This window comes from Canis lupus, chromosome 8, assembly GCF_048164855.1.
Source record: "Canis lupus baileyi chromosome 8, mCanLup2.hap1, whole genome shotgun sequence".
Lineage (NCBI taxonomy): Eukaryota > Metazoa > Chordata > Mammalia > Carnivora > Canidae > Canis > Canis lupus.
The window spans coordinates 39,135,604-39,161,898 of record NC_132845.1 but is presented as its reverse complement, the minus strand read 5'-3'; the positions used below and the strand labels follow the sequence as shown (position 1 = coordinate 39,161,898).

The following is a 26,295-nucleotide window of genomic DNA, read 5'->3' as shown; positions in this document are numbered from 1 at the left end:
GACAAACTCACCGTGTGCACAAAGAAGGTTTTAAAGTTCTTGGCCTCTGGTCGGAGTTCTTGTGACCATGGAATTTCACCTTTCAGGACTTTGTTGACAGGATCCACATAATACAAGTGTGGCCCTTCTGTGAGCAGTAACTGTCGTCGTCGTGCAAACAAGCCCTATGCAAAACAAAAGGACCCTGTCTGTCAGGACTCAGAAGTGGGTACAGACTGCACCTACCGCTCCCTTGGAGGCCAGCCATCAGAGCAGCCCAGGGCATGGGGACCAGCGCCTGTCAACTCGCCTGGGACTTGGCCTCCTCCCATGGACCCGGCCTCTCAGATCAGAGAGGAGCAGAATGCAGCACCCAGCCTGCCTGGCCTTAGTGAGCTGGGTCCCAATGTCCCCACTGGGGTCTGTGTCCCTCCACTGCCACAGAGGGGAGCGGCAGCACAGGCAGGCAAACCCAAGCGCTTGGCCTAGCCTGCTGGGGACAGTGAGGGTACCACTCATGACCTCTGTTCCAGGGAGGTGGGGCCCGGGCAGCGTGTGTGTCCCACCAGGAACAGAGGCCTGGGGCCTGAATTTAGAAGGGCCTGTGTTGGCAAAGGGAGAACGTATGTGAGTCTGATAGTTTTCACACAATCAATCCATAAAACATAACAAACAAATAACAATTTTCAAAAACAAGTCTAATGAAGTAAAAGACAACTTGCTAGGATATCAAAACCCCGGTCTCAAGACAGAAACGAGAGAGTGTATTTTTATTTTACCACAGCCTTCCTGTGTGGTTTCAAACAGCTTCCCCTGAGTGGCTCAAGCCTTCCTTAGCCGTCAAATCTAGAAATTATCTTTCAGAGAAAGGGAAGCAAGAGCAAGGATGCATGCATAGCAAGGTCAGCGGGCACCCGAGGTGGAAGGCCAGATCCCGAGGCGGCTGAGGGGAGACAGATGTTCGGCAGGTGCTGGCGGGAGCTGACTTACCTTTCGCTTATCTACGGGACCCATCTTTAGTATTAAGTTATTTTCTACAAACTGGTGCCTATAAAAAGAAGGAAACAAGAGATACTCAAGTGAGTCGGGGACAGAAACTCTCCAAGTGAATGAACTTCCTGAGGGCATCTGCGAGCCTTGCTCAAACCCCTCCTGTCACAGCCCTGACTCGCTCCAGGAACTCAGGAGGCCCCAAGTTCATGGAGCATGCAGGTGGCCACTGCTCTAGAGCATTCAGTTGTGGGATGCGGACCAGCGTCGACACACGTGAGCACCGTCACCTGCTGCCACCTCTGGCTGGGCAGCATTTGCGCAGCAGTAGAAAGGCGGTGGCAAGGTGACACACACCCTCCTTGATTTGAACAAAGCTGGGGTGAGCACAGAGCCCCTGAAAGTGCGGGGGCCGCTGAGAGTCAACCTCAGGACACAGACTGCTGGCCACGTGCTACCCAAGCCTAGGCCCCCCAATCCGATGCTCAGAAACCACCATGCAGCTGAGAATCACGGGTCCCGGAAAGACCCATACTGGACTCGGTTTAAAAACACCTTCTTTGGTGTTTTTACGACAGTAAGAGAGCACTCCTACTCAAATACGGCAGGAACTTGGAGGAGAAAGCTAGGAACACAGCTTGACTTCGTGTATGTTTTTAGCAAGTATACTTCACTTTGACTCCTAGGAGTATAAAAGAGGTTGTTTTAATGTCTTCGGGTTCTTGCTTTTGGTTCAAATGAAGAGTTACTAGTTTATGCTCCATCTGGCTTTACCAAATTTCCTAGTCTGAGGATCTACTGTAGACCACAATGTCTTATGTTTGCAAAGTCATAAGATAACTGTCGCCTCACACACACTCACACAAGTGGTGACAGTTTACCACTTCAGTATCTGAGTGCAGCCACAGGGGACCCAGGGCGCATGCAAGAAGACTGGCTGAGCTGGTGAGTTCTCACTCAGCTTTCCTGGCCCTGGGGTCTGCCCAGGCTACCCCAGCCAGACCCCTGCCGGCTTCAGAACCCATGGAGGCCCCACCCCCAAGCACTCAGCCTACTTGTGAGTGGACATGGCAGCATATGGATTTTGAAAACTAAAAAGAATTTGAACAAAAACGTGCTATATGAGAAAAGGTACAAAAAAAAAAAAAGAAAAGGTACAATATCTCACTCTCAGAGGTACTTAAAAACCAAACCAACAAACAAAAACAAGATGTGAAACAAAGAGAAAAACATTCAGAAGATTTTTGAAAGGCAGATAGAACGATCTGCAGCACAGAAACACACAGATCGTACAGAAAGCCTCTTCTAACCAAGCCCTACTGTGGAAGAGCTGCATGTGTAGTAAAGAACCACAAACTAATCATAAGGGGGAGACTTGAATTAAACTGTACTGAGGGCGGAGGGCTGGGGTGGGGCTCAATTTCAGCTCAGGCTTGTGAAAGATGCCACCGCCACGCCCTCCCGGCAGTCAGGCCCCTGGGGCTGATGGCACCACAGCACCAAGAAAGCCTGGCAGACAGGTAAGGAAAGAAGAGGCCTCACGGCGTCTTTGCAGCCTCAAGTAGTCTGACATGAGAGACAGGATACGATATTAAATTAACAGGACATTCTGGTTTTCCCTGAGCTTGAGAAACCAGGGAAGATTTTTCTTGGACAGTTTACACGGAGTCCAGTTCACTGGCCGCCCCAAAGTGACCCCCAACTCCCAGCAAGGGAAGAGCTAGAAGAGGAAGGAGGAGTGACTTTCTAAGCAGCAGTCACGGCAGGAGGACAAAAAGCACCTCCAACTACAAAACCACCCCCATGAACAAGGAGGAGGCTGGAGAGGTCTTCCGCAAACACAGCCCACAGAGTTAACGTCTGCACGCCGCAGAGCACATGCAAAGTGACAGGAAAGGCTTAAAGCTTCAACAGAAAACTGAGCAAAGTATACAAACTAGAAATTCCCCAAGAGGAAGTGATCCCAAAATTCTCAATGGCTCTCAGTAAACAAAACTGAGCCGCCCTTCTTGCATGCCCTACTGGGGTGCCCCAGTCCGCGCCTGCTCAGCACCAGCACCTGTGGCTCTGAACTTACGACTCGCCGAAAAACAATCTGGAGATGATGTATTGAGAAGCAATCCCACTCCCAACAATCTATCCTCAGGAAGTAAAGAAAAATGAAGACTAGGGCACAAATATCCACAACAGTATTCTTTATACCAGCAAAACTGAAACCACAGCAATGGCTCAGCAACAGAACATTCTGGCACTGCAGGGAAGCAGGCAAGCCCCTTTCCTGTCCCTGCAGTGAGGACCCCACTGACAGACCCCAGCCGCACCGTGGGCGGACCAGGAGGCCCTCAGTCCTGGTCACACACACATAAGCGCAGCCCCCGCACTCTTCCCCAAGAGGCATGGAGGCCGCAGGGAGGCTACTGGTGTCCCGGATGGTGAAAGCCTAGCGGGGACTCCTGACTGGATCCAGTGGCTGGGGTAAAATAAACCGAGGCAAGATGCAGAGAGGCTCAAAGCTCCATTATTAGCACAAACAGCACAATCCAGTCATGCAGTGCACTCACCGATTAGCTTACACAGGCTAATCACTTTGAATTTACTTCACTCCCCTGAAAATGCACCCCCCCCCCCCGCCCACCAGCCACCTCTTCCTCGTTGGCAAGTGGTAGATGTTGTCTGAAGACTCTGAGCCAAAACCAGACCTGAGTCAGAGACTCTCAAGACTGTGGTTAGCAGGCAGGTCACCAAAGCCCCGCTTCACACACAGGCGACACTCACCATCAGCTCTGTGCAGAAGTCCAAGCGGGCTTGCCCAGATGGGTGACAGTGTCGAGATACTCCTTCTTCCTGATTCCAAAGCCAGGGTTCTTTCCTCCTCACCCTATCCCACAAGCAAACCCCAGACCCCAAGATCATTCTGGAGGATGCAAGCCTGAGGCCATTTCAGAGCAGTCACTCCCAGGGGAGCCAAGCAAGGCTGCCAGAATGCCGATGTGGCTCTTCTGACCACCTCAGGAAGGCTCTCCATGCTGGGCTTTGACACAGGTAAAGGAACAAGTGATTGGAGCCAGTTTGCTCTAAAACGCCAGCTCTTGGGACTCCTTTACATTCTTTAATCTTTATGGAAGATCCCAAAGGAATTTCCTTTACTGGGGTTATACCCACTGATATTCATGTAGGAGAAATTAAAATGGAGATATTTTCAAATATTTATTTAATTCATTAAAAATCAAAAACAGCCCCATAACATACTAAATAACATTTTTATTCAAGAGTAACTTTTTTCCAAAACAAAGATAATTAATGTGAAGCATGACCCTGTTGTACATTTTGTAAATCTCCTAAACAGGTGGTTTCACAGAAGACAGCTGGGCACGCCTAGTGGCCTCCGCCATCACTCTGTGTGCTTTCCAGGCTGAAGCACAAGAAACCAGCCTCACTTGGGCAAGGAGCTAGAAAAGGGAGGAGTGCCTGTAAAAGCATTTTCAGAGAGTGATGGGCATTCTTCTCTGATAACGCGCCCAAGCTCAACAAGTGGAGCTCCTTCACGGTCCACTGCCACACGGAATCTGAGTCCCCATGATGGATTTTTCACACTATGGGACATTAAAATTCATCAGTCCACCTGGCACTTTGAATAGCTCTGTCACCCAGCAGTCACCCGGAAGATGGTGGTTTGCTGAGTCACGGAAATCCTCCCAATGCTGACAAACTTTGTTCCACGATTATCAACAAATCAACTTGTTGCCATCACTATCTCCTCAAAAAGAGTCTTTAGTTGCTGGGAAGATGTCAAACTTACAGTGAGGGATAAAGTTTTCCAAAATCCTAATTTCAATTTTTATCACTGGTGACAAATACTGGCAGTTGTTTGTCTTAAAGTGACAGACTCATTCCACTCATTTTCCAGAAAAAACGGCCAAACAGCCAAGTCTGAATAACCAGTTTGCCAGTAAAACTCTGCAGTGAAAACAGTCTTCCATGCATAGAGCAGCTGGCCAGCTCCCAACACCAGCACTTTACTTGAGATAACTCACATTTGGGTTGGCAGCAGAGATGCTTCCTGCACACTTTGCATTTCATTCAGACTACTAATAAAATCAGTAATTTTTCATGACCATTCCTCAGTGAGACCAGTTTTTTTTCTCCCGGTGTAGGGATGGCTGTGGTCTGTGAGATCCCAGGGGCTCCAGCAATGCTTGGTACCACAACCTGGACTCACGATCTGGCACCTGTGGTTTACCTACCACTGTGTCTGTACCACCGGTGCACTGCTCAACACATTTGTTCCAGAACAAGCAGTGAGGCTCAAAAGAAGCACTTCAGGCAGACCCCATGCCTGAGAAGGTGCATGCAGCTGACACTGTCTGCTTTAAGCCACTCTTACTGTTGTCTCTCTCCTGGGCACAATGGTGATTCTAACAGAAAAACTGACTGCACCAGTTGCAGAAGAGGCAACCTTCCCAAACGGTGAGATCACTGTAGTAGGTGCTGGACAAGTTGGTATGGTGTGTGCCATCAGCATTTTGGGAAAGTCTCTGACTGATGAACTTGCCCTTGTGGATGTTTTGGAAGATAAACTCAAAGGAGAAATGATGGGTCTGCAACATGGGAGCTTATTTCTTCAGACAGCTAAAACTGTGGCAGAGAGAGGTTACTCTGTAACTGTCGACTCCAGGGTTGTGGTGGTAACTGTGGCACATCTCCCCTCCCTACCCCCATAGGAAGGAGAGGGCCGACTCGGTCTGGTGCAAAGGAATGTCAGTGTCTTCAAATCCACTGTTCATGGTCCCAGGTGTGAGTGACTGTGGTTTCCAATCCAGTGGATAGTTTCATATATGTGACCTGGAAACTAAGTGGACTACCTGAGCACCGTGTGATTGGAAGAGTATAATCTGGATTCTCTTAGATTTCACTATCTCATGGCTGAAAAACTTGGCATTCATCCCAGCAGCTGCCATGGATGGATTTTGGGAGAACATGGCGACTCAAGAGTGGCTGTGTGGAGTGAATGTGGCAGGCGTTTCTGCTCAGGAACTGAATCCAGGAATGGTGATAGATGATGACAGTGAAAATTAGAAGGGAGTACATATGATGGTGGTTGAAAGTGCCTATGAGGCTATCAAACTAAAAGGACATACCAAAAAAAAATAAATAAATAAAAATAAAAGGACATACCAAAGGCACTACTGGATTAATTATGGCTGATCTTACTGATCCATACGGAAACTATCCAGGATTCATCCTGGGACAACAATGGTGCAGGGAATTTGTGGCATGAGAAGGAAGTCTTCCTGAGCCATCTGTGTATTCTGAATGCCTGGGGATTAACCAGTGTGATCAACCAGAAGCTGAAGGATGATGAACCTGCTCAGCTCAAGAAACATGCAGACACCTCGAGGGACCTCCAGAAAGACCTAAAGGCCTATGACTTCCAGCTTCTAGGCTGTAGAGATTTCAACACTACAGTGATTAACTGTGATCCTCTAGTTTTCATCCATATGCATGGACCGCGGTTCGCTTTTCTCTTCCTAAATATGAGAATCTGGGCTCACAGACTTGAAGCCCACACTGTTCAATGCTTGCAGTATGAGCCGTATCTGATTTATCTACTCAAGGCAAAAGTGCAACGTGGCCAGAGGGATGCCAACTCATTCCTAGTGTCTGCAGCCACGTCTTTACCTGGGGAGCTGCTGTGCCAGGGCCCGTGGCAGTGCCGGGGCTCCTCGCCTCGAATGTCACCCGGCAGGTACTCTGCCTTGTCAACAGCTCAACACTCCTTGGCTTCCAAGTTGTCACATGCACTTCGCCAGCCTGGACAACGTAACTTCTCTGTAAGATGCCACAGCAGCTTTGTAAGTTTGGCTTTTTTTTTTTTTTTTTTTTTTTGTAAGTTTGGCTTTGAAAGAGGTCCTCATGTGTCCATGTACAATGAGCAATTCCTCTACTGTTAAAACTCTTTTGGCGCTGCAGCTCCGCCAGCACGGTAACAGTACGCGAAACCACCTCATTTCACAGGTGTGCATGGAGGCACAGACATCCATGCTTCTGAGGGGCGGAGGGCCATGGCCTGGTGAGCTCCACACCTACGGTTCTGCCCAGGCTCCTGGGGCAGGCCCCTCCCTTCCATGTGGCAGGGTGCTCTCTTCCAGGCAGGGCTGCCTCCTCCTCACCCTCAGACATGGAGGGCGGGGGGGGCAATGTGGGCTGGGAAAGCACATCTCTCTGAATCAATGATTCCCTACTTAAACTTGAAAATGTTATAAATGCCCTTTTATTTTAGAATATATCATTAAAGTCAACAGTAACAGTTTTGATAAAATTTAGAAATTCAGAAATCTTTATATTTTATTGAAGAACAAGTCAGCAGAGTGTCCTGAGGTCCTGTGGTGAGTCCACGTAGGTCTAAGGAAACTTCTGGATCTCAAAGCGAGGATTTACCAGAAGACACCAAGTTACAGCAATCATAGCAGGTGTAACTGCAGACAGCTACTAAGAGCTCCGCAGAAATACTAAGAACTCACTACGTCTCTAAAGCTGCTCATACTTAGACGGTAAACCAACTCCTGCAGAAGATTCAAAACAGACAAAGCACACAGTCCAGGAGCCTCAGAACATCATCATCACTGGCCAGTGTGCAGTCTCTAAAGCAGTACACTGCATACTCAGGGAGAACAAGGTGAGAAAGCAAGTATCCTCTTCGTGTTATCCCACTATTATTATCACGCCCTGTGGGCCGTGCATGGAGAGTCATTGTTCTAAAGAACAAAGTGCTTAACATATCTTGCCCTGGTCAAATAAGAGATGCTGTGAGCTCTTGGAAATCACCAGCTCCCAAATAGGCCTGAACCTGGAGGAAAGGGAAGAGAAGCCGGAACAAAGAGAGGGAAGGCAACGGGCCTTGATCCCACCCAGAATCCAGGCTGAAGGGCCTCAGCAAATGCCCTCAGCCAAGGCATACAGCCTTCTGGGGAGTTAGCCCATGGCTGCAGAGCAGGCCCTTCTTAGGGACCGCATCACGCACAGGCCCAGGAAGCTTCTGCACGACTCTGTGCACAGACCTGCCTGGAGCACATGGCCTGGTGGTGCTCAAACCGTTCTGACCAAAGCCCCTTGCTCCCTGCTTGGTACACAATGATACTCCTATGTGATACCACTTTAGGAAGGATAAACTCCCAAGAAGTGTAGATATTCCAGTTGGCCAACATCTAATTGTACTTTTGCTAGAGACAATAATTTCAAATGGTACGGAATCCTGGCCTCATCACCCACTACTTCTCCTCTGCACCCTGCCTCCTCCTCCTCCTCCTCCAGCCTGGTTGCCTAGCCCAGCCCTCCAACCAGTCTGCTTCTCTCTCCAACCCTTTTCCTACCCCAACATACCTCCCCACTCACCCCTGTGACAGACTTCCCTCCACCTGTGAGTCAAAAGGGAAATCATAAAAACATGTAAAGAAGGTTGTCAGGGTAGACACACTCTTTTCAACATGACCAAGATGGAAAACAGAAAACAAAAACACAGACACGTTTGGTTTTTGTAAGAATTTGCAACTTCTACACAAAAATACACACAAAACCTCAAAATGTAAACTGAAGAAAAACATTTGTGAAATATACAACAAAAATGTTCTTCCTATCCATGGCTCTTGGAGTTGATTTCAAAAATATGGAAAACGTTACAAGTAGAAAAACAGTCAAAGGACACAAAGTACCTTGAAAGAGAAGTACAAACGGCCAATGAACACAGATGTTTGCCTCAACCAGAATACAAAAGCAAATTCACGTGAGTCCATTTTAGAGCATCAAAGTGCTTAAGGGGAGGCAAGAGTACTGGGAGCCATGGGTTCTCCAGCACTGTGGACACAGAGCACTGGATCCTTACACATGCGCACCCTCACTCCACCTGCCAAGCCAGGGCTCCCCTTTACGAGAAATATCTAGGCAAGTGGGAAAACCTATGTGGGAAGGATGATTTGCAATAGTGAAAACTCTGGAATGCCCCCTTGCCTCATCAGGGGGTGGTGGTCATTTGGTCAGTGGTAAATCTACGTCAGAACATGGATGCCCGGAGGCCTGGCTCACTGAGCCCCAAGGGCTGCAGGCCTGAGAGTCTCAAACCCACTTATCCCCAGGCCCAATACTTCCAAATCCCCACTTCAAGCTGGACCTTTTGAGGGTCCTTGTTTGCAAAGCATTAATGGCAGCAAGGAACGTGTGAGGTGGCGCAGGGCCCTGGCAGGCAGTGGAGACAAAGGCCAGGTGCCCCGAGCTCTTGGTCTCCTGCTGCTCGGCTCCCACGCACACCACTCTTTTAAATGGAGTACTGCTCATGTCTATGGGTTCTTACCAAGGGTTTCCACTGGCCTGCTTCTCCAGTAACAACCTCTTCTCATCTTCGGAGAACTCTAAGTCCAGTTCAAAAGAATTAGTGTCCAGATCATGGATATACTGCTCGATGTTGCTGCCCGCCATCTGCGGCAGGCCTGCGTCCGAGGCGGACAGGGAGTGGGAGGAGGAAGACGAAGACACCTGCATACAGCCAAACTGGCTCAGGAGGTTGTCATACTGCACAGAGAAGAGGAAAGAGTGAGAGCCATGCCTGCTTTCCCTTGGGCCCCAGACCAGACCCAGCAAGCTCACACCCTGCAGGTCCCGAGGCGCCTGTGGCCGCTCTGACTCCTCCTGCACCAGATCGTGGGCCACTGAACCAAGCAGGGCTGGGTGCTTCCAGGTCAGGTCTCCCTCCTGATGGCTTGACCCTCAGTCGTCATTTCCAGGAAGGGGAGACCCAGGGCCTGGGGCCTGCTGCCTAAGAAGGAAGAGGAGGGACGAGCAGCCTTGTGAGCTCAGGAGCCTTCCTCCTTGGCCCTGTGATTCCATGTTTTCTAAGTCTGTGGCTGTCACTATGTCTTTCAATTTGATTACGATCAATTTTTTTTTTTTAAGTATCCCTTTAACTATAGCAAATAATAATTAAGCTTGACACAGTTGCCTGCTCTTCTGGGGAAACTATAAACAGTGGTAATACAAAAATTGATTTACTCACAAATGCTCCACACAGGCAGAGCCTGTGCACTCAGACACCCTTAGAGCTGGTGACGGAGCCAGAGAGCTCCCATCAAAGACCTGAGGAGGAGTGGTTGCCCTCAACAGTCTAGTCCCCTAGCTGCAGGTCCCACGCCTGAACTCCACTGCAGCCAAACTCCACTCCAAGGGAAAAGAAGCTACCAGCAATCACTGAAACCAGAGTCTGTGTGTCCTTCCAAGTCTCCTGTGCCTCCAGAAAGGCTCTGGCCTCTACCCTTGGAGGGGGGCCCCAGACCTGTCTGTCATTCCTCTCCACCCCTCTCCCACCCCGATCCTGCTCCTGCCCTCCTCACTCACTGCCAGGAGTGGCCTTTTCACTAGTGCTCACACAGCACAGACAGCAGGCTCAGCGCCACCTCACTGGCCCTGGCTGGGACTGACCCTGGTCACTCCCATGGCCCCTCATCTAAGACCTTCTGGCACAGTCTCTGCTTCTGCTTTGTGAGGACTCTCTGGGCCAAGGCCACCTCTGCTCAACATCCCAAAGTTTATACAAGCTTCCATGAGCTGTCCCTCATCCTGGCCCCAGGTGTCCCACGGGGCTGTAAGGCCAGTGAGATGGATGTCTCCATCACCTTCATTTTGAAAACAGGGAAACTGAGGCTCAGAACTGCTCCAAGACCCCAGCCTGCTAGCTAGCCACGAATTAGGACCAGTCCTCTATGTCTTTTCCAATATAGCAGCTGCCCTGCTCTGGTCTCAGAGCTGTTGGCTTCCCACCACCGCCACCGCCGGCTGGGCAATTCCTGTCTTGGGGGCTACACTGTACTGCGCCCCACGGAAAGCTCCAGATATTGGATCTCGGCTCTCTGCTCTTCAGCAGCAACTGGGATGACCCGCAGAACAAAGTGTAGGCCCAGAAAGAATGTGTGACAAGGGGTGACATTGCCAGTGTGCATCAGGCAACCCTGCATGCTGCTGCAGGACCAGGCTTTCCCTGAGGGCATCACACCTGGCATTACTCTGGGGTCCAACCGCCAGCACCACCACCAGCCACAGCAGGGGATTAGGAACACCCGAGAAAACCAAGTGCCCACTCTCTTCATTCCCTGAGCAAGACCATTTTGTTTCTTGCCCCCAGATGGAGACCCCTTCCTGCTGAAAAGGACCCTGGACTCTCTCAGGGCCTCACAGATAAGAAGATGCCCTCATAGACCGTCAACATGCACTGGACAGGAGTGCCCCCTCCTGTATCTGATACCCTCCCAGTTCAGGACTCATTTTACTGTCCAAATGGAAAGTCTGGCATAACGAGCGCTGCCTGAATACCGTCCAAGGCTTTCAAACCACTCAGCTTTGAAAGCTGAGGATGAGCAATCTAACAGGAAGCCATTAACAAATGGAGCTGGTTTTACGATGGCCACACTTGAGTAACTGAGAAGCCAGGGCTCTCAGTGCAGTAAACAGGACGAATCAGCAGGCAGAGGGCCTGCAAGAGACACTTGACCGTGCGTGCACATGGCTCCATGAAGCCGAGCCCCCTGGGTACCGAGCCCTGGGACAAGGATGGCAGGAGAGGCTGCGTAGAGCCGGCAGGCGGAGCAAGCTGCTTCCTGGGGAGGCCCCAGCCCACCCGCGCCCACCTGCCGCGGCTCAGGAAGGCCGTGAGGACCCGGGGACCACCGAGGTGGGGGAAGCAGGTCAGCGGTAAGCACAGATGGCTTTCCACATCTGGCTTCCTTTAAGTCTGGACACAAAAGATATTCTAGGACAACAAAAGGGGGGACGTGTTACTTACAACAGTGAAGTATGGGACGGAAGAAATTTGGTCTCTAAGAGGTGATACAAGCAGTCATTTTAGCTAAGCTTTGGATGAGTTTTAGGTAAAATCTAGAATTCCCTAGTCAACTAAAGTGGCACCCCCAACAGGGTAACTAGTTAGAATAAGGCCCAATGACAAGTTAAACCAAGAGAACGGACTATTGATGGTAACAGAAGCATGGGAAATCATCTTTACACAGGAGGGCTCATGGTGGAGGGTGAGAAGAAAGCACAGACCTGCCCAGGAGGTGGTCACTGACTGTGTGATGTGGGCGCATCGCAGCTCACTGCACCCCCCTGACCTCTTCTGAGTGCTCATCCTCCGTAAGGAAAACTCAAAGTTAAGACTCCAGCCTCCACCAGGCACCAAAAGCCATACGTGACCAGGGGCCATCCTTGAGGCCATATCCCTCAAGTTCAAAGCAGCAGCACCCTGGGCTTCTCTAAGACATTCCAGAATGTCTTTAGACACAGATTACAAGGCACTATCTAAAAGCAGAAGACAGAAGCCCAGGGGGACAGTATGGAGGGGGCTGCTCCCACTGGCTCCAGTCCCCCCAACCCAACGTCAGGCTCCCTCTGGGTGAACATTAACTACAGGGAATAAGAAAAGGAGACCACCCTTACCACCCAAGCCTGACAATGTGCACTTGGGGCAGATGTGTAGGTGGAAGCCTCATCCATACCACTGATGGGGAGATTTGGAGGCTGCAAAGTGCTCAACCACCCACAGGTCTACGATGGCCTCCGCTCCAGCCACACATCCATTAGCTGGGCTCCCAAGTCCCATGGCACTAACTCCCTGTGCACAGAGGAACAGTAGCACACAGCACCACTGGGCTGTTCCTGACACACAACCCTACACCCACATTCATGATGCATGCATGCACATACCCAGACACACATGCACATAAGTACACACATCACACTCACACACATCGTATGTGTACACATAAAGATGCATACACATGTACATACATCACACTCATGGACACAGATGAACACTCACTACACCCCCGACACACCCTCCACATTCATACACACTCACGCGCAGGCACATGCCAGCTGGCTTACGTTTCCGTAGCAGTCCTCATCATCCTCCGACATCGCTGGCAGGTAGGCAGTGAGCTTTGGAGGCGTCTGATGCTGCAGGTTCTCCCATGTGATGGACTCGAAGAATGGATGAGCTCGCAGGGGGCTGTACCCTCCCATTTCCTCACAGCCTAATCGCTTCGTGGCATCTAAAACCTGAGACAGAGCAGAAGTCAACACAAGTCAGTGTCCACATCGAAAAGTAATGCTGACAACGACATTCTTTGTGAGTACTCCTTTTCAATTCTTCTCATCTCACACAAAGGAGGGCACTATGGCCTATCCCCCCACCCTTCACGGTGTGCTGGGGACAGCAGAGTCACCTCTGGGGCTACATTCACCTCTCTCAAGTTTCTATCTGTCCACTCACACAGGTGAAAACAACTCAAAATTTAATGAATAGCAACAAGTGTTCTCTTAAAAAATACGTAAGTCGTACAAGAAAAGAATGAATGTACTGGTTTTAATAACAAGGAGACCAAGATAATTGTGTAGACAGCGAGCTACCATGGACAGAGAACAAAATGCTGTGTTCTCCCACCCGTGCTTCCTCTCAAAGGGCACCATCCCCACCCCCTCCGATCTTCAGCTGCACGCCCCCAGACCCACCAAGCCCCCAGACCCACCGAGCAGCAACAGGCTGCCGGCTGACAGGATAGGCATGGGGTGGGGAGGAAAGAGTCCGAGACAGGACAGGCCCTGCTCCCCAGGACCAAGGGAGGGCAGGGACACTGCAGCTGCTAGACACAAACACACACACCTTTCCTGGGTCAATCTGCTGACCTCTACTACAGAACCCAGGCAATCTTTAAAACCTTCCTGTAGCAGACTCTGAGGTCGGCATTCACATACATCACCACGCAGGATTTCAGAAATATGCCACTGCAGTACAGCCAGTTGCTCCAACAACAAGTAACTTAAAATGCTATGTATATCAATGAACAAATGCAAAATGATACAATGATTTCCTATGTTACGAAAGCAAGAATCAGGCATTTGGAAATTGAAAAGGGTTCACAGGGACGCCTGGGAGCTCAGCAGTTGAGCATCTGCCTTTAGCTCAGGGCGTGACCCTGGAGTCCCACATCAGGCTCTCTGCATGGAGTCTGCTTCTCCCTCTGCCTGTGTCTCTGCCTCTCTCTCTCTGGGTCTCTCATGAGTAAATAAATAGAATCTTTAAAAAAAAAAAAAAAAAGGGTTTACAGAGATCAGATAGAAGATACAAATCTACCTACAAGCACAAGCAACCCAAGGACACACTGCTGTGAAACACAGGGGCCTCTGGGAAAGCTGCTCTGACCCAGTTCAGAGGGACTCGGGGTGTGGCTATCAGATCATCTTATCAGAAAAAATTCAAAATATTTACCAAAAGTTTTTCCACAAGGTCTCTTGCCTTAGGGAAGAATTTTTCAGGAAAGTCATACTCCAACTTAATGATCTTCTGAAATATAAGATATTCATTTCTGTAAAACAAGAAAAGCCATCACTTTGGCAGAGTACACGAACGTCCCCAGCACAGGGCCTTACGCCTTCTGGGCCAGCAGCCTCCCTCTCCTGCTGCGGAGACACCATGGCTGAGGTCCCTGCCTCTGGCCCCAGCCCCTGCCCCCTCCCAGCTCTCCAGCAGCTGCTGCGGTGGGCCTGGGGGCCGTGGGTGATCTTACCCTGCTCGAAAAGGCGGCAGTCCTGCCACAAGCTGGTATATTATACATCCGAGAGCCCAAAGGTCTGAACTTTAAGGGAGGGGAAAACAAACAAGAATGACATTTGTAAAATTTCCGTGACAAGCACAGTTCATTCTGCCCTCTCTGTTCTTGCTGTCCCTTTTCAGCCTCTGATCTACTTCCCTCCTTTGAGATCAGGTCAGTGTGAGAGTGGGGACCAGAACTCCAAGGATCCCACACAGAGGGACACCACAGGCCAGGCCATGCAGCCATTCCCACAGACCCGCCACCTCCAGTGGGGGCTACCCACTTCCTCACAGGGCCAGCGTGACCTGGGCAGGGGGCAGAGGTCACTCCTGACTACAGGAGACACCCACACTGACAGAGAAGCACCTTCCCCAGCTCCGGGCGGTACTGGGAAGGGAGCCCGAGGCAGCCACTGCAGGTTGGCAGAGCTAGGAATGAATTTAGGTTTTCCCATAACTCACTTAGCGTTCACCCAAGGAGACAGACACAAGCTCATGGGCACCAACGAGCCAAATGACACAATCCTTAGGAGTGCACAGAGCAAGCTTTAACTCCTTCCCTTCTTGAACTGGCTGTGAAAAAGCTCTACCTCTCCTTTATAAACGTTTTAATTCCACATTTTAAAAGAAACAGGTCTACACTCCCCAAGGTTGTTCCCAGAACCAGCTAGTGGAGACCCTGGAAGGGGTGCTCTCCTCACCCGGATGTTGCTGCCTGGCTCACACTCACCCCTCTGCACCTTCTCAGAGCTCCCAGCTGACATCTACCTTGTGTATTTTAGTTCCTCTAAAAGTTCTGCATTCTATTCCCAGCTCAGCACTACAGAAATATCCGCACGACACTGGTCCTGCACCACCAGCCATCTTCCTGCCGAACCCTAAACATACATGGGCCCATCGGCTGCTGGATACAACCAGTTACTACAACAGGCCCCAGTCAGGTATTCCAGGAGATGGGACCAATAGGATGAGGGTGGAAGGGTCAGGCCAGCAGCAGTGCCAGGGGGGGCAGAAAGGGCACTTGACACGGGTTAAAACAGACAACAGATCAGAAATCTGAGGCACGACATACAGGTGGAGTGAAGGGCATTTAAAAACGTAACCTACATTCTACCTACTAACTAGTTTTACACTTGGTTTTCTCTATTATCTAGTCTAGCGAAAACGGGGAGCCACACAAGACAGAAGCCAAAAGAAAAGCTTCGGCCCTTCAGAGCAGCAGCAGCAGCCAGAGACTACACGGGAGGCTGTTGGCGGGCTGCCACCTCCAGCAAGTGGGACTGTCACCACTGCAAGCCCCTGGGTTCTTGTCACCTCTGTGCACTGTCTGAATGTTTATCATCAGCAGCTCTCCTACCATTTAAAATGACTTTTTAATACAATAAAAACTAAAGAGGGAAGCTGGTGTAACAATTCTGGAAAGCACTAAGTACAAAGGATTTTTAAAATGGTAAGTTAAATCAAGTCATTCCACTTCTTGAAATCCAAAGAGGACTGTGAGGCAGCCCCAGCACTCCTGGCAGACTCAGGACAGGCAGGGGTGCCCTTCCGGGTAAGGGATGTGCGGCACATGGCTGTCACACCAGATTGCACCACGTAAATGAAGGAAAAGCACCTGAGTGCCAATAAAAAAGGAAGGGCTCAGTGAACTACAGAAAATCCACGTGCCAGAAGCACATAGCTGTTAGGTCTACAGAGGACTTCAGGGAGATGGGGAGATGCTTGCTCCACAATCCCAAGGAACAGGGCTCAAATCTGGTTGTTCATCATAACTCCAGCTGAACAGAAGTCACATGAACACACAGAAGATACACTAGAAATAACTGGAAAGACATGCCAGGTCACTATCTGGTGTCTGTAAGTGGGCTGAAGACTCTGAGTGTTTCTTGCCCTTTTATCCTCCATGTTTTCTAAAAATTCTTTATAAAACACAGGTGTCAGTTTTAGAATCAAAAAATACACCTTAACTATTTTTGAATAAATATCACAACTTAAACCTTTAGAAGCATAAAAAGATACACAATGATGTCTCCCTCACAGCGTTATCCCCTCATGCCCCTGGATGGCCACTGTCCCCACTGCTGGCGCAGCCAAGAGAGCTTAAATGACAAAGTGAATGTGGGCAGACATTCTCTTTCTAGTTTTCTTTTTTTTTTCTTTCTTTCTTTTCCTTCTTTCTAGTTTTCACGCAGAAGGCAGTCACTCTATGTCTTCCAATCTCACCCAGTAGAGCCTGGAGGCCTTTCCATCAGTGCTAAAGGGCTGCTTCATCCTAAAAGCCCCAAATCTAGGAAAAGCTAGCCCGTAGGCAGCCGTGACATATGCTTGGAGAATCTGGCCCGCAGCACTCACCTGGGGCCAATTCACTCTTGCTGGTAGAGCCGTGTCTGCACTGCACAATGCTGAGCAGCATCCCCGGCTTCCACCCACTAGACGTCAATAGTACTCCCTCCCCACTCCTGCCAAGCTGTGATACCAAAATTGTTCAGAAAGGGCCAAATGTGCCCTGCGGGGCAGAACTGCCCCAGCTAAGAAGCCCCGCCCTACAACAATATCCGGTCATGGTAAGAGTCAGAATCTGTTGACTGAGTAAGATTAGGAAAGTGGCCCCTTGCAGCCTGTCAGTGTAGGACGCTGATGGCACGGCCCTCAGTCAACTGATGGCGCCCCCTGTCCCCCAGCAACAAGGATCCGGGGAGAAGCTCCGGCCACAGAACTTGCTGTCATCTGGAATACCTCTCCTCACTGACGCCCCAGACTCTACTGCCACCTCTCAGTCTTTCGCCTGCCTCCCCACCGAGACTGCTTCCCCAATTTCTCCCATCAGCATCCCCGCCCCCAGACCCCAATGCCCAACTGCATCGCTGTTGGCTCTTCCCTCTCCAGACCTCTGTTCTTGTGGGCAGAACCTCATCTATGCACCTGTCACTTTCAGAACTAGGCCCCCACCTAGGCCGTCAACCTGTGGCTCCCAATGGCTGGCCCTGGCTAGGCAACCAGCTCCACCCCCTCCCACAAGTTGCCTTCTGGGCCTCTCCCCACACTTGGCAAAGCCTGTTTTGCTGGAGTTGACCTGTGGCCACTGCCACTGTGCACCAGCCCAAGGCAGTGCTAAAGATCCTAGGGCAGAGAGCCACACTTTCCCCCACTGAATAGTTGCTCCTAAAGGAACAAGATCAAATCTCAAAGCATCAGCAGAGACAGCCCCAGGAAGTATAACATGCAACAATAAAGTAGCAGCCAGGTTATCAAAGAAAGATAATGATAAAGGCCATAAAAAGCACTCTCTTAACTATTAACTTTACATCAAAGAATGGATGCAATAGCTACTGTAGGGAAAAAATATTTTGGATCAGATGAAAGTGAGTTACCTCTTACACGCCGATTTCTCTGTGAGCAGTTCTGGAGACACATACTGGGCTGTTCCGACAAACGAGTTGGCCCTGGCTGAGGAGAAGAGGGAAAAACGAGAAAGGTCATAGTGAGACACAAGCATTTATAGACACTGCACCGTGGATGCTCATCCATAAGGATGTCATGGTTCATGTGGGCATAAGTGGAGCTCTTTGTCATAGTACTGGTCCCCTGGAACCAGATTGTCCATTCCTGAGAGCCTGACTTGTCCACAGCCCTCTCCTCCAGCCCCCTTCTTGGTACTCTCTCCTCTAAGGGCTGGCTCAAAGGACATCTACTCTGTGACACCAGGCCTGACTGCCAGGTCAGTCCTCCCAGGCCACCCCACTGCACATCATCTGGGTGCCTCTCACAGGCACACTAGAGTGGCACCCACCCAGTCTCTGTTACCTAGGAGCATCTTGAAGACAGGGGGCCCGTCTATTTGGTTCACTACTGGACCTTTGGTCCCTAAAACAGCCCCACACTCACAGCAGGCACAGATGGGACACAGGTAGATGTGGGCATGGACTGGACCTCCTGCAGGGTACGCACCCCCAACAAACAGCTTACAGAGGTTAGGGGTGACAATGAGAGGGAGACCCAAGAGTTCTGGCCAGGGAACCTCTTAACACCCCGCTGCCTATAGCACAGGGCTGTTCAACACCACATCTACTGAGCTCAACGCACAGACTCCTAGGGTCAGTGGCAGCAGGACTCTCTGGACTCATCCATCACAAAAGAGAACGCAGCAACCCTTGTGTCACGGAAGTGGCCCTCAAGGAGTTCAGGGACTCACTGGCAGCTGAGCGGCCCACAATGCATGGCGCCATGGACACAAGCCAGCCTGCTCCACTACACTGCTCCTGAGGTATCCCCGAGGGGCGTCCTCTAACACAGTGGATAGCACAGCCAAAGGATCAGGACTCCCATGTGACAGCTCCCCACTACCTGAGAGCAAAATGCTTCTCCCAGGAACATGTGAAACGCTATGTCGCCTCCAACGCTTCTCTGGAGATGCCCCACATCACTTGCCGCAACCTGCCATGAGCGGCCTTACACACCGGCCCCATGTGAACAGCACTCTGTACATGCACCGAACAGCTGTTGACAAGGCTCTGGTCCTGCTCGGACAGGCCCACAGAGACCACCTTCCCCAGTAGCAGGTCCTGGCATGGTCCCCCCCATGTGCTGTCCTAGCACCCCACAGCAGACAGGAGACCTAACACCACGGATTAACATCACTGTGCTCCGGGCAAACAAACACTGTGACTTAGCATGACTTTTTCACAGATCAAATGGTCCTTTTTCTCAGTATCTTTAACAACCATGCTAGAAAGTATCTGTCCTAAGGACACATTTTCCTGAACCAACCTGAGAAGTCAAACATGATACCAATATACCTACCAGCCAATGGTCTCCAGCCCTCCAGGCCACTTTTGAAACCAGGGACACAGAAAGCAGTGACCAGTCCCATGCAGGGTCCTGACAGGCCCCAGGGGACATGTGGCAATGCTGGGAAATATTTCCAGCTGGCACAGCATGGCCAGGAGGAAGCTCCAGTTACTGGGGGGAGAGACACCAGGGGTGCAGCTAAGCATCCCACAGGACAGCAAACTGCAGGAGTTCTCAGCCTATAGATCCCCAGACCCTGGGTGGCCTCTGTGCAGCCTCACAGGGACAGTGCTCTCCTACCTTCTGAAGATACAGCTCTCACTAGAGCAGGAGGAGCCAGCTCAAGTCTGGAAGGTTCTGGAGCATGGAAGGGAGTCTGGAAGGGGGAGCATGGAAGGGAGAAGGCTGAAAGTGCCTTCATCCCTCCTATTCTGGTGCACGTGTGTTCCATCAATGGAAGTGGGCTTCCCCTTCTGCACTAACTGGAGGCTCTGTCCTGGGCACCTCAGCTTGGTCCTGACAGAGCGATGACTTGGGGTTACAGCTACCGGGGACAAAATGCAACAGGCCTATGTTTCGTCTGCCTATAAAATCTTGAAAGTGGATGGCTATAAATAACACAACACCTGAACTAAGCCCAAAAGGAAACCAAGGCCCCCAGCCACACCGATGCAGCACATGGTGGTCTGAGGCTAGAGGCGCCCATGGTCATGGTGGCCGTCACATCCTCGTTCACCATCCCTGGGGGTGCCTTACAGCTGCAGGGGCTCATCATGGCGGAGACTTCCTGACTGCTGGTCCAAAGGTTCCTAAGGGCAGATGCCCAGGAAGAAGACTCTACGTGTGCTGGCTCTTCCCCACCTGTCCTCCTCAGTGTTCCACACGGGGCAGCCTGTGTCCTGCAGCCCTGGAGCCAGCGGGAGCCCCTCTGCAGAGGGAGGCAGGGGAGAGCAATGGGTGTCACTCTTTCCCGCATGGCTCTCCCACCACAATGTCCCCACCCCCACACTCCCCCAATGCTCCTGCCCCCAGAGGCTCACAGTCCCACCATGGGGATCCAGCACAGTTGCTGGAGAGCTGGCTGAGGGGCCTTGCTCTCCGTAATGGTCCCTTCAGTAAGTTATTTTCCTGTAAAGACTTTGTGGCCGCATTTGCATCCTGCCAGGACCCTGAGCTATATACTGCCAAGAACACTGAGGTGATTCATAAGAGGAAAAAAGAAACTGAGAGCCAAAACCAAGAGAAACCACTTAATGATGCAATGAATCAAAGAAATGCAAATGAAAACATGATGGCCTATCAAATCAGCAAAGATAAAAAAGGAAATACACACTGTTGGCAAAGATTTAAGCAGACACATACACTACTAGTGGTGGGGATATGCAATGGTGTAATTTTCAGGGGAGCAATTTTCCCATAAGCATCAAAATCCATAGAGAACACACTTGCCATCTGAGCCAGCAATTCTATCCCTGGCACCTGGTCCTCAAGGATGGATCCAGCACGGGCAGGAGGACAACATGGACCCGATGGCCCCAGGAAACTCACTTGGTTAATTCACTGCCTCTACTGGTTTCCATTCTGCATAGTAATCATGTGTTGCTTCTGTGATTTGTTTTTAAATGTTATTATTAAAAAGTTCTAAAAACATATTTTTGGGGGTGCTTGGGTGGGTCAGTTGATGAAGCATCTGCCTTCAGCTCAGGTCATGATCTCAAGGTCCTGGAATTAAGCCCGTGTCAGGCTCCCTGGGAGTTTGCCTCTCCTTCTCCGTCTGCCCCTCCCTGCTTGTTCTCGCTCAAATAAGTCTTTTTTAAAAAATCACATTTTTGTATGGAAATATATATATTATGATGTATGTATATTATACATAATTAAATAATTCAGGCTACCAAACAGTATATAGGGGTGTGTGTGCCTTTAAATAGCTACATGGTGCACAAAACAAAGTCCAAAAGATATACACCATTCCCACCCCTGCCACGGCTGGGCTTTAAACAGTGAATCATGATGTCTTTAGGGCTGTGTGGTTGCTGCAGGCTTCCTGGGCCTGAGTCTCCCATGACACCTGCTGCGTCCTCTCACCCAGGAGCCTGTGCCCACCTTCTCAGATGTGGGACACCGAGTCGAGGCCCCAGAGAGGTACGAAGATACCTGAGGAGAGGAGTTCTTGTCATGAGACGAAGGACCCCTCTGGCATGCGGAAACGAACAGGACTGCCCTCAGAGTGATGCTTTAAAGGCATAAAATAAAATATGCAGGATGACAAAGGACAAAAGTACCAAAATACAAAAGTAGTAACAGAGTGTGATGTAATAGTACGTGATTTTTATTGATGCAATAATAAGATCTGGCAGGTCTAACACAACAGATCAAGAGTTGTGAGAACTGTGGAGGTACCTGGGTGGCCCAGGTGGCTGGCTGAGTGTCTGACTCTTGGTTTCAGCTCAGGTCATGGTCTCAGGGTTGTGAGATGGAGCTAGCAGCAGGCTCCGTGCTCAGCAGGGAGTCTGCTTGAAGATTCTCCTTCTGTCCCTCCCCCAACTCGTGCAAGTGCCAGAGAGGAAGGAGGGCCCTCAAGAAGTGTTCCTGAGGTCAGAGGACACCTCTACTCTCTTCAAAGCTCGAAGCACAGACTGCTACTGCCTTACCCATAAACCCGCAAGTGAAGCACAGCAAACACACTCCACAAAATGGGCTGGGACAAAAGATGAGCAAACTGAATACAGCAACACATAAAAAGGAGTATGCACCATGACCAAGTAGTTTTTATCCCAGAATGCATGGGTGGTTTAACACATAAAAATCCATCAATATACTACATATTATTAGAATAAATGGGAAAAAACCCACGTGATCTCAATAGATTCAGAAAAGCATATAATAAAAATTCAATACTGCTTTATGACAAAAATGTCACAAATTAGGAACAGAAAGGAACCTCCTCAACTTGATCAAGGAGTTTATGAAAGCCTCATAGCAAGCGTCCCACTTGATGTGAGAGACTGAAGCTTCTCTCCTAAGATCAGAAACAAGACAAGGATGCCTGCTGTGGCCACTCCCATTCCACACCATCCTGGAGGTCCTACCAGGGCAGGCAGGCAATAAGAGATCAAAGGTGGGAGCCTGGGTGGCTCAGTGGTTGAGCATCCGCCTTGGCTCAGGTCGTGATCCTGGAGTCCCCAGATCAAGTCCCACGTCAGGCTCCCTGCATGGAGTCTCCTTCTCCCTCTGCCTGTGTCTCTGCCTCTTTCTCTCTCTGTGTGTTTTACATGAATAAATAAATAAAATCTTAAAAAAAAATCTTAAGACAGAATAATATTCTGTGAGAAACGACCACACTGTTTACCCGTTTGTGTAATCAACTAATGGACAGCTGAGTTGTTTCCACTTTCAGCTATCATATATAAAGCTGCTCTAAACATTCCTGTACCCCTTTTTTTGTGAACACGTTTTCAGTTCTCTTGGATCTGCACCTGGAAGTAGAACTGCTGAGTTATACAGTAACTATGGGTAACCTTTTGAGGAACTGCCAGCCTGTTTTCCAAGGCGACTGCACCATTTCACATTCCCACCTGGAGAGCAGAGGGTTTAGGTTCCTCCCCACCCTTGCTAACGCTGGTTATCACTGTCATTTGATCACAGCTGCCCTAGAAGAAGGGAAAGTGGTAGCTCAGTGTGCTTTTGATCTGCATTTCCCTAATGACCTTCAGCATCTTTTCATGTGTTTATTGGCCGTTTTTAATCTTTTTTGGAGAAATGTCTATTCAGACCCTATGCCCACTTTTAAATTTTCATTGCATTTTACTCCTGGAGTTATGAGTTCTTTATACATTCTGGGGATAAAGTCCCTTAAGATAAATGATTTGGAAATATTTTTTCTCGTTTTACTTTCTGAATGGTAACACAGCACAAAAATTTCCCAACTTGATGTGGTCTATTTTTCTTCTGTTGCTCATGCTTTAGGTGGTGTATCTAAGAAACCACTCACTGTCTAAGCCAAGGTCATGGAGATTTACACCTACACTTCCTTTCAAAAGTTTCTATTTCTGCATCCTATATTCACATCTCTGCTCCAAGTTAACTTTGGAGTTACCTTTTGCATATGGTGTGAGGTATGGGTAAATCCTGTTTTTGATGAACTGGTCAACACCAGAGGATGACAGTAAACCAGTTCACAGCTTTCACAAGCAGCAAATAATGGGGAAAGCAAATATTTATCCTGTTTTTCCTCCATAGTCAATATCACTATAATTAACCAAATAATTGCTATGGCAAAGTTTCTCTTTAAAGAAGAACTCCAGCCCATGAATCAAAGAATGACTACAATCATTGTGTATTCTTAGAGAATTAAAACATCTAGGCCATTATGGCTATAAAGCGCTGTTGACATCACAGAGAGATGACGGGGTGTTGTAAGTGTCCGAATGGAGAACACAACCCAGCTTTTGGTTTGAAAGGACTGAATCTGAATTTGATCAAGGGGCCAGATCCAACTCCCCATTTCTAGCACATTACAGGGGACAGGAGCATGTTACATGACTCCACAGAGATGCAATCAGGAAACTCCAGGAAACTCTGTAAGACAAATGACCTGGTTTCTTCAACAGACTCCACGGGAAAAAAATAGAGTAAAAAAATTTTAAGAAACAAATTAGCTAAACCCAAATGTGGAGCTTTATTTGAATCCCAATTCAAGTAGACAGCCACCAAAAAATTATGATGTAAAATCCAGACATCTGGAAATTTAACACAGTATTTTAGGATATAAAGCAATTACTGTTAGCTTTTTTTTTTTTGAGTTAGCTTTTTTATGCGTGAAAATGGTTTGCTATTGTAGCTTTATTTTTATTTTTTTTAAAGATGTTATTTATTTATTCATGAGAGACAGAGACAGAGAGAGAGAGGGGCAGAGACATAGGCAGAGGGAGAAGCAGGCTCCATGAAGGGAGCCCGACGTGGGACTCAGGACTCCAGGATCACACCCTGGTCCAAAGGCAGGCGCTAAACCGCTGAGCCACCCAGGGATCCCCCTGTAGCTTTATTTTTTTAAGAAAACTTTAGGGCAGCCTGGGTGGCTCAGCGGTTTAATGCTGCCTTCGGCCCAGAGTGTGATCCTATAGACCCGGGATCGAGTCTCCCTCTCTCCCTCTGCCTCTCCCTCACTCCCTCTGCCTGGGTCTCTGCCCCTCCCCCTGTCTCTCATGAATGAATGAATGAATGAATGAATGAATAAATAAATAAATAAATAAATAAATAAAATCTTTAAAAAATAATAATAAAAGAAACTTTATACTGGGAGAACTGAATGGGAAGTCATCAGAGAGGGAGAAAAACCATGAGACTCTTAACTACAGGAAAACAAACTAAGGGTTGAAAGAGGAGTAGTGGGTGGGGGGATGGGGTAACTGGGTGATGAGCATTAAGGAGGGCACATGATAAAAAAAAAAAAAGGAGGGCACATGATGTGATGAGCACTGGGTGTTATATGCAACTGATAAATCATTGAACACTATATCTGAAACCAAGTATGTACTTTATGTTGGCTAACTGAATTTATATAAATAAAAAGTAAAAGAAACTTTGTATTTTAGTAATAAATACTAAAACATTTACTAGGAAAACAAATTGCTGATGGTGGAAATTAGGTCACATGCATGGTTTGAATTTTACAAAAAGCAAGTACTCTATGTAAAAAAGAAAAACAAAAAACCAATTCCATGTATCATAGCTATGACTAAACAAATACCCATATTGAGAAGACCAGAGTAAACCATTTCTCAATGTAAAGAGTTATATCTGGTGGCATAAGCATAGGAACTTTCTTCTCTAGCATGCAAGCTCTGCTTTGGGGTGGGTGGAGCTGTCCTGCTCATGCTATAGTGGGGGCAAGGCAGAGGCGCTAGGGCAGGGTCCAGAGTTCACAGCACCTCAAGACTGGTCTGAGGGTCTGGATGATGGCCATCCATAAAAGGTACAGCTAGAGTGAGTGACAGAAGTGACTTCAGCTCTGCAGCCTCCCCTCCATCCCCTCTCCTGTCACCAGCCCCAACACCTGCCAGCCCTCCCCCCTCGTTGGAAGAGTGGAACCTCTACATCTGGCTACATACCAGAAAGACCTGTATGGCTCAAGACATAGGTTTCTAGACACAAACCCTAAATCTGAACCTCTGTGGCATCCTGAGCTCCCCAAGCCTCTTACAAAGAAGGCAAAGGTCAGTGATATGGTCATAAACAAGGGGCTTACTCTGCATGATTAAGCTGCCCATATTTGGACAGGTCTGTGGGAACCCTTGTTAGGTTAGGTTAATCACAAGTCCTCATCAATCCCACATACCCTCCTCAATAGCTGCCCTGCTGTTTCCTATCCCTGCCCCTCACAGACACAGACACGGGGTCACTATGACCCCCCCAGGAAGCAGTGGAGACAGACAAAGTCTCTAAAGACGGAGAGCCTGCCTCTTGCTAGGATGGTAAAACATGCTCATGCTCACAGTACAGCTAGGGAGCCTTGGCCATGTTCCCAACAATGCCTGTGCTCTGCAGGCTTACGATGTCTTAGGGAAACCATCTCTGTACAAAAGTTAAAAGCCAATATAAGAATAAATTCTAAGATTCTGAACCATTTCAAAAAGAAAGTGAGAGCAAGTCACTACAATGAATCACTCATATAATTATACATTTTTTTCCCTCTTTCCCTAAGAATGAAAAAAAAAGCCAACTCGTCTCTATATACAAGTAACTCTCCCTGGTTTACGGTGTAAGGATTTTAGTCTTCAACTTCTAGAAAGAAACAAACACAGGTTTATTTCACTATTTGACCACTCCATTTAAATTCTTCTATTTTCTAAATGGCCACAGGACAACAGGACTGGCTGGTGTCAAGTATCTGAAGGGAATGCGTGCGGAGG

The 26,295-nt window shown here is 48.9% G+C and overlaps 1 protein-coding gene across 6 annotated transcripts in view; it reads right to left on the bottom strand.

Moving 5' to 3' along the window:
* PDPK1 (3-phosphoinositide dependent protein kinase 1) overlaps window positions 1-26,295 on the bottom strand; it is a 79,385-nt gene that overhangs the window by 5,730 nt on the left and 47,360 nt on the right. For all 6 annotated transcript variants that reach the window (XM_072835403.1, XM_072835401.1, XM_072835398.1 and 3 more), the window contains exons 7-13: window positions 17,968-18,043; window positions 14,571-14,639; window positions 14,273-14,369; window positions 12,889-13,062; window positions 9,314-9,531; window positions 970-1,027; window positions 12-164 (exon numbers count right to left, since the gene is read on the bottom strand). In XM_072835403.1, coding sequence (XP_072691504.1) covers window positions 12-164; window positions 970-1,027; window positions 9,314-9,531; window positions 12,889-13,062; window positions 14,273-14,369; window positions 14,571-14,639; window positions 17,968-18,043 — 845 coding nt within the window. The remainder of the gene's footprint in view (window positions 1-11; window positions 165-969; window positions 1,028-9,313; window positions 9,532-12,888; window positions 13,063-14,272; window positions 14,370-14,570; window positions 14,640-17,967; window positions 18,044-26,295) is intronic.